Genomic DNA, 16,190 nt, shown 5'->3' on the forward strand with positions numbered 1-16,190 from the left:
CCAGGCGAAAAAACTAGAGATGTAGGTGAGCCGGTTGGTATGGATTTACGAATCCGCATTATGCAAATGAACGCGAAAGACGCAAGAAAATGGCTCAGACTATACATACAAGTACGTACATATATATTTGATACTTACATATATATTATACATGTGTGGCGCTTTTGCCAAAGAGAGTTTTTCATTTGGAGAGCAGTGAACAAAGATTTTTCCATTTACTATGCAACGTTCAACAGTCATATTTCTTCTTGCCAGTATTTCATTTAATTAAGTGCCCGACCGGCTACGAGGTCCTTCTTTTCCCACGATCGCCTTTTTGCTCCATTTATTCTGCGGTCGAGATTGAACCGAGCCGAGCGATGCAAGTGAATTTTTAATTCAATATTTTCCTTGCCGATAAATTTTTGATATTCTAAAATTATTATATACACTGCAGCAATTAATAACTATCACGATGAAAAATTTCATCTCCACGATTAGCATTTTCTCTATTAGTACTCAATATATAAGATTTTTGGTCGCTAATACATATCCCACTGCTTTTTACAAGGTATGCTAGGCTTTGACGCACTATCTTCGAGAAGAATTATTGCCATTTCCAAATATTTCTTTGGAGTATTAAAGGGAAGAATCGACAACCCTTCGATTTTATTGGAATTTAAATTTTCGGCGCCTGAATACGGTAAGGCTTTGCGTCATCATTTACTTTTCCAACCTATTCCTGCGAAAACGTCTGCTTTCAATAACTCGTCTCTTGTAAAGGTTATCTGGTTCCTTAATGTGATTGATGGGCATTTGGACCTGTTCAATTGTCAGTTGATGAGCTGGTTAGTTTCTTGAGACTCAACACGAGACTATCTGAATGAGATGAATGATTGAAATTTTTATTTTGATATTTTCTTTCTTTTGTTTTGTAAAACTAGTGTGACGCTTTGGGGCAACCTGTCAGGTCACACTGGCCATTTTATTGTTATTATTATTATAAATAAATAAATATGAATGTATACGTATACAATTTCATTGTATCCATATTTGTATAAAACCATTTAAACAGAATTCATAACAATTTGAATTTTAGCAATACATACTCATTACATCAATTTAATTACTATAATTTTTTGTCATCTGATTGTAATGTCAAAAATGTTGTAATTATCAAATACAAATAGTGTATATCAGTTGTGTAATTGTTGTATAATTGTTGTGTGGTCATGAAGAAGGGTTTCCGTAAGGTAGTTTATTGTTGTTCTGCGGACGATCCAGCTCCGGATGAGGCACGGAACAAATCTACCGAATATATATCTCAATACAACGTCTCTACTCTCAGTACAAAGAGTTCATTGGTTGATGGGTCGCGAGACCTTATTGGCTGTTGTATACAGCTTGTTCATTCGTCAAGGCCTTTTTGGCACGATCGCGCGATAAGGTGATTAGTGATAGTAAACTAGTGGTCTACTAGAACCAATTATCTAATTTCTACGTTACAATATTCTTTTTTACGAAATTTATAGATGCGCTTTAAAAAATTTAAGTATATAGAATGATTTTATTTATTTATTAAAATTTATTACGGACATTCTAAAGTATTCGGGAATGATTTTAATTTATTTTACAAGTCGGCTTCGAGTTTGAAAAATGCGTTGTTTTCGTAGAAAACAAACGTTACGTATAAAATAACAAAAAGCACTCCGTTTATTCGTAATTGAAGAGGACGACTTGATTAACTTTTGATTGGTTTTGCAGGCCGTCCCTTTTTTACCCCCTTTTAAATATTTATTTACGCTCTTTTCTCGATCAATAAATAAATAAATTTAGGGAGTTTCATTGAAAGCAAAAGCCTCGTTCAATTCAACGATTCCTCGCCCACTTTTGCAACATACAGCAGAAAATTGACATTGCTTATATCATGGAGGACAGGTTTAATTGGAATTTTGATTGGCAGAGACGTTTGGTTTGTATCATTGATTTAATAGTAATGTATATAAAAGGGGGGGGGGGATAATTCGCATCTGTTCGATTTCCAAGTTTGTTGCATCGTAAAAAAATAAAATATGAAAAGGCGATAAAATATCCACTTTACTTGCTTTGCTCGAAAATCCTCCCCTACCCTGCTTCAATTCAGAAAATAGAAGGAAAAACCACCTCATACATTCGATTCGAAGGGAAAATAAGGCTGCGGTCTGGTTTTCCACGCTGATTAAAGCACGTATGGAATATAAGTTTTCGTTTCGGGGACAGAACAACCGGCCAAATCCATTAAGGAGGATTGAATACGATCGGTAAAAATCGAATAAAATAAAGTTCAACAAACGGTACTTAGAGAATGGCGATAAAAGTGCACGCGATTGTATAAGAGCTGAGCGAACTTGAATATATTTTTTCCAATTAATTATAACTTTATTCATCAAGATAATTTCCAATTAAGCGAGACGAATTTTTGGGTGGGTATTTTTGGGATTATCCTCCCCCCTTCTAGAAATTATCAAGTGATTTAATTAAACACTCCGGCCCCGTACGAAAAGAAGAAAGTTAGATTTCCATTCGTTGAACTTAATCTCGGGGCCGTTCATTTTCTCGCTAACATTTTAAAAAGTAATAATTCAATAAGATATGAACTCGCAAATACATATAATACCTATACCGTTCAAAGGTTTCATTATATAATAATTTACTATACTTTTTTATCTGAATATGTGTATTTTTAGAGCGAAGGGATTTATACGTACACACATATACCTGAAATTCGTGTGTATTTATTAATATGAACGGAAGTTGTGGCGTATAAAAATACGTGTATTTGAAGGTGAGACGATCCAATCTGAGGGAACATGATTGACCGGAAATGAGGCCGTCTCGTCTTTTCCAAGGGGAAAATTTTTCTTTTCAATTATGAACGTATTCAATGCGAAAAATCACATTGATTTTCATACACACGTGTACAACTCGCCAATCATCACGCTTTTTCTAGATACTATGTCATTAATATAAAATAGCTATTTAATATTCGAATGATGTGAATTGTATACTTTGAAGAATAATAAGGAGGGCTATTTAATTTTTTTTTTTTTTTTTAATATATACAAACATAATTGTTTAAATATGTACAAGTTCGATTACTTGTTTGTTATGTAAATTTGACATTTCAAAAGCGTTTTTTTATTTATTTTTATATTATAATAGCAACGTATGTATAGCATATAATTCTTCCGGACAAATTGGTCACGGGTTAATATCCCACCGGTTGCTGCTGGCCAGACATTAAATCTGTGACTCCAGGTCGATCGTTTCATATCAAAGTTTGCCAATTTATCTGATTTTCATTGAAATGGTTCTAACAAATTGGCAACCTTTACCCATTTCTCGTTAGATGGTCAGTTTTACATATACATACATACATACATATTTTATAACATTGTTTTAAGATAATTAAAAAATTACGCGTAGAATCAAAACATTACTTTATTTAAAATAAAACATGTGTAAGCAAATTTTAAATACATATTTTTTTTAATACACATATACTAGACTGGGGTGGGGTGTCTTTAAAGGTTACCCTTTACATTGGCCATAAAAAACATAAAAACATTTTGTATTAACATACACATAAGAAGAAAAAATAATAATAAAAAAAACAATACAATTTTACATTAAAAAATTTAAAATTAAGAAATCAAAATTAAAAACTGCAAAATCGAAAATTATAAAACAAATAATATTGCTTAAATTGAACTGAAACTAAAAAAAAGCGGATAGATAGAACGTAGGTATGTATAATATTTTTTTATTTTTATTCTTTTATTTTATTTAAAAAATTTATATATACTATGTTTTTAATTATAAACTCTTTAATTATAAACTATGGGATTGGCTTATAAAAATTAAAAATATAAATATATTTAGATCGTTATATTTAACGGCCTGGCTTGTAACTTTGTACATCGTTTTCTTCTTTGCGCACAGCTTGAATTAAAATCATTGACATCACCGTATTTATAACCTAGAAAAAAAAGAAAAAAAAATTAATATCACACATGTAGAGCACATCTTATACAATATCATACACGAATACAAAACATATACGGTAGAAGGAAACGACTGAAATGAACAATTGAATGAGAGGATGGGTTGGTTGGAGGGATGGGTATGGGGAAATGACAGGAAATGAATACGATGATCGTGATATTAAAATGAATCCATATAAATTGAAAGCCTTTGAATTGAAATGAACATTTTCACATAGAGATGAAACGTTTGATGTCGGCCAGAACAATCTCATATTGTAAGTGCCGAATGTGTGTGTGTAATATGTGAACGGAATGACGACATACTCGTATACGTACATATGTACATATGTACGATATTATTGTATTTAATATCCTGCAAAAAATACGATACCTTTTTTTCTGTATGTTGAATGAGGGAGAGAGTTCTGGTGATTTTTTAAATGAAATAATACAATGAAAACTCTTCCGTGTGATGAAATGAAATCAGAGAATATCGTACGACGAAAAATGAATTTTAATTAAATTCCAACATTTCTGATATTTTATTTGATACATGTAGAGTTTTAGATTTTATAATATCAATAAAGTTATTCAGTAATATGTTTATATGATATTTTGTATTTCTTTCTTTTCGAAAATATTTATAGTTTTAAAAGATTTAGTTCAGTCATATTTCTAGTTAATGTCGCTAAAAATACAGACACTGAAAAGCATGTACTTGCATTATAAAAGTTCTCTGGCTTTCTTACGCTTAATACAGTACAGGAAAGCTTTTAATCTATAGAAAAGTTATTTGAAAAAAGTTGATTTGTGTTCTTTATTAATTCACATGAAGTTTCAAAAAAAAATTTAGATAAAATAATATGTTTGAAGAAAAACACGTACCCAATTTTGATTTAGGATTACGTATAAATTTGTTTGCAGACAATTTTCTAGCGATTTGTCTAGAACAGTGGTCACCAAGCTACGGCCCGCGAGAGATTTTCATCCGGCCCAAGGAAAAAATTAGCTTAATTTTAAAAAACTAATTAAACATTTTTAAGCTTATTAAAATTATTGACCTGATCGTGATCTTTATATAAGAAAAAAAAAGGTTAAATTCTTTCACAATTTCTATTGGGGTATGGTTTACAGGTAGTTAAGACCCAAATGAAATGCAAAAAATAATTTTACGTTTCTCTTTTGCTTGACGACAGTTTATCAATTTTTTTCCTTGTTCTGATAATTTGTCGAAAACTATACCAATTCAGAATCTTCCGATTGAAAACTGTATTCACAATATTAAATTATTACAGAAAGTGTTTGAAGATCGATATATAGATTTTAAGAGTAATTTAAAAGTGTTTCAATTTTTCCAAATCCATTTGATATCTATATCAACATATTGAAGAAGATTTTCAATTAGAATTCATCGATCTTCAAGCGAATGTTGGTTTGAACTTATCATTTAAAATTAAACGTTAATTAAATTTAAGGCCAATTTTTGGTAGCACATACATATGCGAATATCCATAAGGAGACAAATCAATATTTACTAAGTTTAACCTACTAAATTCGAATATAACAATGTTTTTTGTTGGTTTCCTCTCATCTATGAGATATAAGTGCTTAAAATACTTTTGGTTTTGCAATCTATAACTCAAAATTTAGTTCCAAAAATGAGTACTGAAATCAATACTCAAATGTTTTTTTATAGTACTTGTGATTTTATTTATTTTATGATCACTTATGGTTAATTATGATTGATTATATAGCGAATTTTAAAAGTCAAAAATATATTTTTTGTACACATTGTGGCCACTATTCATTGGGTTAGTTTTACATATCACTACGTTTAAAAGGATTGATTTCAACTGAACGTACTAATTCTAGCGGTAAATGATTATGATCTGAAAACATCTGACTATTGATTCCAATTCTCACTTTAGGCACAACAATACTAGATTTTGATTTAAAGTCTCACATTTTTTTGAAACACTGATATCTCATAAACGAAATGAAACCTACAAAAATTATATTCGAATTAAGTGGGTCAAATTGAGCAAAACTTGATGAATTTCCGATAAATATAAAACGTGAATTTTTTTGTTCCTTAGTGTTATCAAAAATGAAGTTGAAAGATTCATCTTTGAATATATCTCTCTTAGAATCTGTTAAATCATCTCTAGCCATGATAAATGCCATAGTCAGAATAGTGACCCAACTGTTAAATATTTGTCTGCTAACAAATATTTAATAGAATGTCCACATTACTTTATGCAAATATTAAACTAGTTGATACTCTTTGATACTCAAAGAGTATCAACTAGTATCTCAAGTTGTTGTTATTTATAATCATATGCATTAAAATCATTTGATACCAATTTTATATTAATCATTACTAAATCATACTTTTGTATTTGCGGCTGGTTCTTACATGTACATATAAATATATGTAGTAGTGATGGCTATAGGTGCAAGACGTTCCCTACTTTATCTATTATTATTTGATATTTTTACTTTATCTGCTATTATTATAATGCTATTGTTGTTTATTATTATGTATAAATGTATTTTTTGTCTGTATATATATTATTTTTCTCATTTCTCTTTATTTTTTCGACCATTGTGGCGCATTAGGGACTCGTATAGTGCCACAATAGTTCAAGCTTAAACTTAAATAAATAAATAATAATAAAAAAAATACATACATGGAACAAACAAGCCACCATGACGATTCCAGCTAACCATCCCGACTTTTCTTCAAGATACCAAGTCAATTCCTCAACACATCCGTAGAAGAAAGCATTTCCAGTGACAGTATCCCTACATTCAGCAGGTAATGGTTTTCGCAGGAACATATAATCAGTCGGACCATCGGCTCCACAGCATCCGATCTGAAACCAAAAAAATAAAAAATCAAAACCTCAATAGTGACCACGGTTCAAATTAGACTTAATAAATATTAAAGGGCGCACATAAATAACACTTTTCCAGGTCGCGGACCACACAACACGCCATCGGCATTTTTTTCTCTCGCTTTCCACGTTGTTTCTGTGTCGGCTATCATTTTGTTTAACCGTGATTTATTCACGGGAGGATTAACAGGCCAACTAGCGAGCCCAGTTAGAGCGTCCGGCTTTAATTAATCATACGTTCGCAATATGCGAGAGGCTATTTTTAATGGCGAACTGGTCGATACCAATAAACGTCACTCAGTTAGCCAGTGAAACCCCCTTTTTGACCACCTTTCGATGGCCTATGTAGAGGCTTTTTAATATTTTAGCCGTATTATACACATGAAACGTATACATGTACATATATACAAATTTGTACGACGATAGTATCCGACACAAAATGTGCTAAATGATTAAATTTTTTTTTTGTGGAAGTGGTGTGTTTCCATAATATTCGTAGGGGAATTGAAAGTGTGGGTTGTATTCATTTTGTACGAATAGGGTGTTTAGGCGTAAAAAGGTGGTTAAATATTTAACGATTCGCGCTTAGTAATGGGTGATTTGTGAATCGATTTTTTGCTTATGAAATTACGATAAATTCCTTCTAATTAGTTTGTAGCAAATTAGGTATACTATAAAATTTTAATTGGTGTTATAAATGTTGGTGAAATTCATAGAAATACTAGTTCATCAGTTGAAATCTCATGTGTTCAAAACCTGGCTGAATTAAAGAAAATTACCAAAATCATCCATATATGCATATCCTGTTATGATTTAAATCTTTTTTACTCTATAATAGAAAAATATTTGTTTTAAAAATGTATGCTTAAACAGTTTTTTGATAGTGTTGCCATGCTTTCAATTAATTTGCATAAAATCATCTGGAATTTGCTAGTACTGTTTGGAATCCTTTATATCAAGTATATGTATATTAATTTAGAATGTATAAATAAAAAAATTCATTCTTACTGCAATTCAAGATTTCTAGTAGTATCGTTTTATTTTCTTACAATCTAGGAGGAAAATTTATGAATTTCTTAAGCTTTTGAATTGTATAATTGATAGTCCTTATTTATTAAGTAAGATCCTATTCCAATGTCCAATTAGATCTCTCCCTAATTCTTCATTATTTCACATCAATTCTACAAATTATTTTTGTAATTCCTCTTTAATATACCGATAGATCTTGTTCTTCCTCCATAATATTGACCCTTATATTGTTCCTTTTTATTGGTTCTTTTTTTGCTTTAAATATCTGTTGTTTGATCATTTTTATTTGTAATGAATTTTTATTCGTAATGAAACATATGTATGTACATATTTCTCATATCTAGCATTATTTAATGCTTTCCTTCTTTGATTTTTTTATTTTTTCATTGTGGTTATTAATTTTTAGAGACTTTTTTGATGTAAATTTTTACATGTACATAAGTTATATTGCTGTTTCAAAAATGAATAAATAAACAATGACCATTATTGTAAAAAACGAGCATGCATTAAAACATTTGTAGTATTTCAAAATAGTTCTTTCTAATAACTACAATACTCGCTAATGTTTATATTTTTGTATCGATTAAAAGAAAATGCGTATCATTATTATTTAAATTTCCATGTCTGTTATTAAAATACACCGTCCCACTTATAACGGAGAGTTTTTCCGTGTGGGTATTTTCGGAGGGAGGGGGGGGGGGGGGGGGCGGGCGAGTGAACAACGTAAAAAAAGCACGCAATCGTGATAAAGTGTTTAACATCACTCAAAATTTGTGGATATTTTTTTAATTAACAATGCTGTCAAAAAAGCAAATCAAAAACGTAACAAATCGAGCGAAATGAATTTCCCTCTTTTGTGAGTGAAACGCTTTTTATTTTTATTTTATTTCAACTGTATTGTGACGCGTGAAAGCTTATTCTGTGCACAGTGCCTGGTTGAAATGAAAATTCAAGAATTATTTTCACACATTTGGGAAACGAATGATAAATGGGTGGAAATTATTCAAAATTTTCGCGTGCTATAAAGGCGTCTCTCCCTTTTTTAATAAAACAAAAAATCTAAATTTCGCGAAAGCACACACATACGATGGAAACAATTAATCTAAGTCAACGTAACGCTTTATGGTTAAATCAGAACCGGATGTAATATTGTTGAGTGAGATACTTTACAGGAAAACTTTCTATAGAGAAAATTTCCAAAAATAAACGTTTAACATTTACTCATTTGAAAATCCTAATCCTAACACATCAGGATTAATTTAATATATACATACATGAACTATGTAAATAGGTAAAGTAGCATACAGTATGTACATAATATAATACATACATATAATAGAATAGCTCGTAGATTAAATCTATATAATATTTATTAGAGAACTGAGAGTCGATTACACTCTTTCAAACGAGTCCATACTAAAATCCTCGCCAATCAACCCTTAACACCGTATTTATTTATTAGCATCGTTTCCAACCTGGCAACCGCAATAATTTGCGTAATATTTCGCAAAAACAGCTCTGGACCAGAACTCCACGGGGAAAATTGAAATTCCGATTTTTATTCTTTACACGAATCAGAGAGCAGCCGACGTTGTTAGTTTTAATTAAACTCGCATTTGCAACCGACCGGACCGGTCGAACGAGATAAACAAGGGCTGTGCAAATTCAGGGGCGATCATCCCGGAGGCATGCACCACCACTGGTTGTGTCTGATTATACAAAAGGCACTGGTCAGGTGCATTTCAAATTCAATACGAAATCCGAGGCACATACATAAATACACGTAGTGCGGTTACGACACTACAGTACACTACATTAGCATAATGAATCGACCGTTCAGTTTGCATATACAGTTTGGTTTGAAATTTAATACAAATTATTAATTTTAAACTACAGATTCCAGGAATTTCTACAATACACTCCGAGCCAACTCCTTCAATGAGAGGTTAATTTAAATTAAATTTGAGAGGGGTATTGGATCGGTTGTGATGCATTCGAATCGGTTCATTGTATGTAGGTACGCCCCTGACACGGACACCGCGCTATCGGGGAGTGTGCATGCTAATTTTCCGCACTCAAATTAGCACGCTCGAGTTTTCGCGCGGAAGTTTCCCGCTTTCCCGGATATAGGAGAAGGGACGCTTTTCCAGTTCACGTCTTCGAGTATCACTCGTCGACGGTTGCGAGGCGTAAAAGGTTATTCGAGTTGCGTTCCCGTGTGGTTTTCCCGGCGATGAATTAACATTTTAGATTAGATGGATTAGTGCTTTTGTTTATTGTTGCTTCTGGATGGAATTTAGATTGGGTGTGTGCCTGGATCTTTCGTTTGATTTTTTCTATGTGTGTTTTTGCGGTTTGGTTTTATCGTTAAATCTGAGAAATATTAAACACCGTACACACTTTTTAATAAATTAATGAACTGTTTCATTATAATTTTCATAAAATATAAATAATTATTTTATACTTTTATGTTTACATATTTATGCCGAAAATTATGTTTAATTTTAGAAAATTTAATTAATTGGTATTATAATATCTATTGACGGTAGTAAATGATAGTTTGATATACATATATAAGTTATTGCATAATTTCATGCCTGTTAAAAGCGTATACAATAATCTTATTTATATGTAAATTAAAGATAAAAATTGAAAAATCGTTTGTTTAACCTAAACTAAAGTTTCATCAAATAACATCTAAATAAAAAAACACTATTTACATATAGTTTTTTTAAATTTATTTTTCGTCATCACAGTTACATATGTAATTGAACCATAAATTTTTTTTTCTACCAAAATGATACATACAAATATTGCACAAACAAATATTGCACAATATTTTTATCTCAAACTTTATATTAAGATACGCACTAGTAAAGGAGCGTATTTTCGTCATTGAAAAGAGTTTTCTAATAACAAGATAAATATTTATACTTTTGTCAATAATACAGTTCTATAGCATGCGTATTTGTTTCATGATAGTATGATCGTTGTTCATTTAATCATTATAAAAAATAATCAAATGATAATTGTTGTTAATTATAACAACAGCAACAAATTATTGATTTCACAATAAAGAGAAGAATTAAGATCGGCACTTTATTTTGTAAATCAAAATCAAAGATCCAAAATCATATTTTGTTCAATGGAAAGTGAAAAACCTTATTTTATTAGTTATGTATGACATATATAAGAACTTTTCTTATATAAGAACCTCGAACGACAACTTTAATGGCCAATAACATTATAGGAATTGAACAGATCGTAAACGCATGGGACAGATTTGAGTATTTTATCAAGTCTAATGCTTTAAAAGACTATGAGGAAGTCAACAATTTCATTGACCTAAGTGTCTACAAGAGGAGGAGGAGAATGCCAATCAGAAAAGAACAGATATGTCGAAAACGGCAATGATCAGGCTGACAAAGATATGGAAAAACCATTATATAATGAGAAAATGACAATCCATCTGTAGAGGTATCAGATGATCCTCTTTACATTTTGAGTCAAGATATGGACGCTTGAAAAGAGATAAAAGGACATTATGTATATGACTTCAAAATGAGATTAAATTCTGCTGTTTCAGAGATACCTCCCCTCCAACATATAGAAAAAGGATTCTTTCCTGCTTAAATATTGAATATTCCTACAATATAGCCAGGAAGGATGTGGAGAGTCTAGAGAAGCTGTTAATCACAGGTAAGGCAAGAGAAAGTACGGTCTCCTATAAGATGATCAGACCAAATTAAAGAACTGACGGGATTATACTGAAACGCTGCTTTCAAGTTGGCATAGGACTGAGAGAAGTGGAGGCGGATCATCTACCGGATTCCATACGATAAAAATGACTACGACGCACAGCTTTGAGCAAACGAGAAATGAGATTTAAGTTTTAAGCGATGTGGATTATATGGATATGGTTTTTGACCGATAATGAATAGGCAAAGTGCTGTATTGCATAAGCGAAACGATTGCGAAATATGGCAAAATCTACCGACCGGAAGTGAAAGCTCAAATGTTTTATCATTCATTGTATACGGGTCGTCGAATCGGAAATGTCGTTCGCACGACAAAAATTAACGTCAACGTACTGAAACGCAATCCGACCGAAAGCTTTGCGATTAATCAAAAGCTCTTTAACGGAAACAAAGCACGTATCCACACACGTATATGTATGTACGTGTGCCAAAATGAAAAGTTTGCACGCGAGCTACGAATTAACCTAAAGACTGGTCATCGCTACAGTACATACGTATTACGAAACATTAATCCGACACTGCTACACAGCTAAGAATACATTTGATTTAATTCTACAATAATACAGAAAAAGTGCTCAAATTTAATTGTGTAATGAATTTTCGACTTGAATGTATCATTTTTAATTATTTTCCAAATGCAAGTGTATGACTTTATATCTAATTGCTAAGTGATATGGGTTGTACACAAGTAATTATGGTCAATATTTGCACGACTGCTTGATGGGTTCCGTCAATGCTAATATTTGATGCTAGACAATGACGATAGTCTCAGGTATCGACTTGCTCCTTAAGGGTATGAAGGGATGGTTATAGTGGTGATGTGCATAATTTACGAGATTGGGTAAATGAATCTTTTAAGTCATATTTAAGACTTATTCTATTCCCGGAACACGCGAAGGAATTAAGGATCGTTCTCGGGAATCTCGAGATCCCGGGACATATTTTTTTTTTAATTTAATTTATTTTTCATCAATATAAAATTTATTTATTTGAATAATATTAAAAAAATAAAGAAAACGATATATCTATATGTATTTGTCACAATGAAAATATATTTTCACCGACGTTTCAGTGACATCACAGTTACATTTTCAGGGTTGGTTTTATTCATTTAAGATTAGATTGTTTGGGTTGGTATTATTTAAGGGTTAGGATAGGCTAGGTGTAAGGTTTGGCCCTAATGATTAAAGATTAGGTTGTTAGGGTTAAATTTATAGAGTTAAACGTTGTAAATTCATTGTTTGATACATTTTCCCTGCTTGAATTGGTGAAAATATATTTTCTAATAATCGTAATTATAATAATCATAAGGCGGAGTAAGAAAAGGTATGTAAAAACTCTTTATTTAATTCTTCATTCATCGTAAAACTAACAATTAGTCCCATTTTCATTAGAATCCAAAAGAGTTTATTCCATTTTAGAATCATCATTATATACAAGAGCTTCATCGTAGGCTATTTTAAAACAATTTAAAAATGTTTTGATTGAAACACTTATCCTGGGATTTGAGATAAGAATTCCCGGGAGAGGGGATATAAAAAATTCCATGAGTTCCCGGGAATTTCTGTCCCGGGTCGACCCGGGCAGAAACCCTAATACAGACATGTGCTAGGTTTGGGGGTCGATATTGATCGACTATGTATGTGCTTGGAGTGATGTGAAATTTTAATTTTAAACATAATTTTGCAACTTTTTGAGGAAATGCAATCATACTTGGATAATATTGAAAATCGTGTCATGGAAAATTTAACATTGAACAATGACATTTCTTTATAAGACTACTTAAGAACCTAGATCCGAGTGCTTTCACACTTGAATTTCAGATAGTTACATTATGTATTTTATAAATCACATTCAATCAGAATAATTCAATTCGGCATGATTTTTCCGAGGTGGAAATTGCCGGTTGGTATAAAGGGTGTGGACCGATTCTCGGTTTTCTTCCTCATCTAACGAGCGTCGACAGCAGCTAAATGACTAATGCGGACGGTTAACTGTCCGAATGCGACCACGACAAGATTGATGGTCCATCAATTAACCCTCTGACCGACGGCGGAGGCTACCCACCTCATATGTTTAGTGTCCTTAAATAAACAGCCCCTTTGTTTAGTGCTCATAACGCGACCTCGATCTGTTTTTACGTGTCCTTTTGTTCCGGTCTCTCTCTCTTTCTCTTTCCTCTCTGCATCTCACCCTCTCGTTAGAACGCCCACTCGTATTAATATATAATATTCGCAAGTTGTCCCCTACAAGATAAAACCATTAGGAGCTTGTAGTGTGCTTTTTTTCCATTCGAGCTTTGATACGGCGATCATTTTTCATATTTCTTTGACAAAACCACAACTAATATATTTTTAATGCTTGTGATTGTATAATATATTTCTTTCAGACGTTTATTTAGCAATAATTAATTCAGACCTAGTATAATTTGCATATTCGCTCCATTATTGTGTTTTAATTTATCATATAAAATAGTAGTAGTAATATTCCTTGAAATTACAGACATATGAACTTATTTATTTATTTATTTATTTAATAGTTTTGGACCATTGTGGCATTACAGGAAGAACCTAATGCGCCACAATGGCCTACATTTGAAAAATATATAAAAACATGATATAAAAACAAGTAAACTGTAAATAAAGGAAAAAAGCAAAAGCAGAAAACATGGTAAAATAAAATTACAAAAAAAGTAACAAAAGGAAAATAATACATCATTCAGAGAGAAAAAAAAAAATAACAAAAGTGTAAAAATTAAAAATAAAATCCATAAATCCCATTCTTTGTTTACACTGATCAAAATTAAAATAGTATATAAAAATGTACAAAAGAGAAAGAAAAAATAAAATAAAATAAAACAAAATATGAATAAAAAATAAAATCACAGCGAGGCCCAAATGGAAGAGAGTAGATTAAGATTCCACTCATTCATCACATTCAAATTAAGAAAGTAATGATGAGCGCAGGTTACCAGATAAATATGTTAAGATAATATCCGACAATCTACGCTCCCCAAGGTGGAAAATATCACATTCAGGGACAGCAGCAACGATTTCATTGAGAAGTCGAATAGCTCTTGGAATAGGAGCCATTCGAAAAAGAACTGTGCGAGCAGCAGGTACAACCATTAAATGATGATGTCTACCACGCACATAATTATTAGGGACATAAAGTCCCAACTGTTCCAGCAACAACGGGCATGACGTATTACCACGCAATAGCTGGAGAACGAAACGAATTAACGAGAAGTTTCTCCGAAGTTCAAGGGAATTATACCCAAGCATGCCCAAAAGGAAAGGAGTAGGATAGAGATATGGGTAGTACCCATACTCTTTCTTATAAAGAAAACGAAGAAATGCTTTTTGCACTTTTTCTATAATAAGAGAGTAGTTTGCTTCGTGCGGATTCCACACAATTGCATTATACTCTAGCTTACTTCTAACAAGCGAGTTGAAAAGCAAGCGAGAAGACAAGGGGTTGGAGAATAATCTAGCATATCTCAAGACAAATCCAAGTCGACGAAAGGAAACGTCAGCGATTGTCTTGATGTGGTTGTGAAAGGTGAATTGAGGATCAAAAGTGATACCCAAGTCGACCATTGATTCCACGCGCTTCAACATATACGTAGTGATAAAATATTGCTGTACATATAAATATTTGAAAGCACACCAAAGCCGTTTAAAATTTTGAAATTAATCATAAAAATATTATTAAAACATTTCAGAGCTTTTTTTAGAGATACTCACATTTTATCACACAATAAACAATTTAATTTTTTGAAGCGAAAATGAAATGCACTTAAGCGACGGGTAAAAATTCAAACCTTCTCAATTAATAGAAAAAAAAACAGAGATGTATTTTAGTTTATTTAGAACATTAATCACCGTGACCGCGAATTAATCGAATTGTTTTAAATTATCTCACAGGTATTTTAGTTTAATTGTAATTTGAACGCCTTACTGTCTAACTGTCAAAGTTAACCGCTAGTTGGGTCAATAATTGATTGGCTACGATTCTGTGTCTATTTACGGTTGACTCGATAGCTTGAATAACGTTTTCAATACACAAAGTTGGAATAGTAATGTACATATGAACGTAGACTGGAGGGACTAGCTAGTTCCCTAGAATATTTTATTTAAAATTTAAAAATATCAATAGTTTAACTCGTTGTCCATATTGATATTGATCACAAGGATTAATGAAGTTCAGAAACCGGAATCAGCCCTACCAGAGGTAGTGATAAGTAGTGATGTGCGCGCGCAGAATACGGGAGGAAAAGCATGTTCCTCTTGTTCCTGTTGTATCCTGCTCGCACAAATTAAGTGAGTATGTACGTGAGTATGTACCAATTACCATGTACCATTTTTTTTTTGATCTTTCGACTTAAGATCTTTCGATTTTCGATCTTTGCCTTCCGATATTTGCGTTTTCTGTCATTTAACATTCTGTCTCGTCACGTCACTCTTCAATATACCTAACACACTTGTGAAGAGTCTTAGGGA

The 16,190-nt window shown here is 32.0% G+C and overlaps 1 protein-coding gene across 1 annotated transcript in view; it reads right to left on the reverse strand.

The window, feature by feature from the left end:
* Positions 1 to 3,440: 3,440 nt before the first annotated feature.
* Positions 3,441 to 16,190, reverse strand: part of Tsp2A (tetraspanin 2A) — a 190,733-nt gene continuing 177,983 nt past the window's right edge. The window contains exons 4-5 of the mRNA XM_077435690.1: positions 6,695 to 6,880; positions 3,441 to 3,997 (exon numbers count right to left, since the gene is read on the reverse strand). Of these exons, the coding sequence (XP_077291816.1) occupies positions 3,911 to 3,997; positions 6,695 to 6,880 (273 nt within the window). The 3' untranslated portion in view covers positions 3,441 to 3,910. The remainder of the gene's footprint in view (positions 3,998 to 6,694; positions 6,881 to 16,190) is intronic.

The sequence above is a fragment of the Arctopsyche grandis genome, chromosome 8 (genome assembly GCF_051622035.1).
Source record: "Arctopsyche grandis isolate Sample6627 chromosome 8, ASM5162203v2, whole genome shotgun sequence".
Classification (NCBI taxonomy): domain Eukaryota; kingdom Metazoa; phylum Arthropoda; class Insecta; order Trichoptera; family Hydropsychidae; genus Arctopsyche; species Arctopsyche grandis.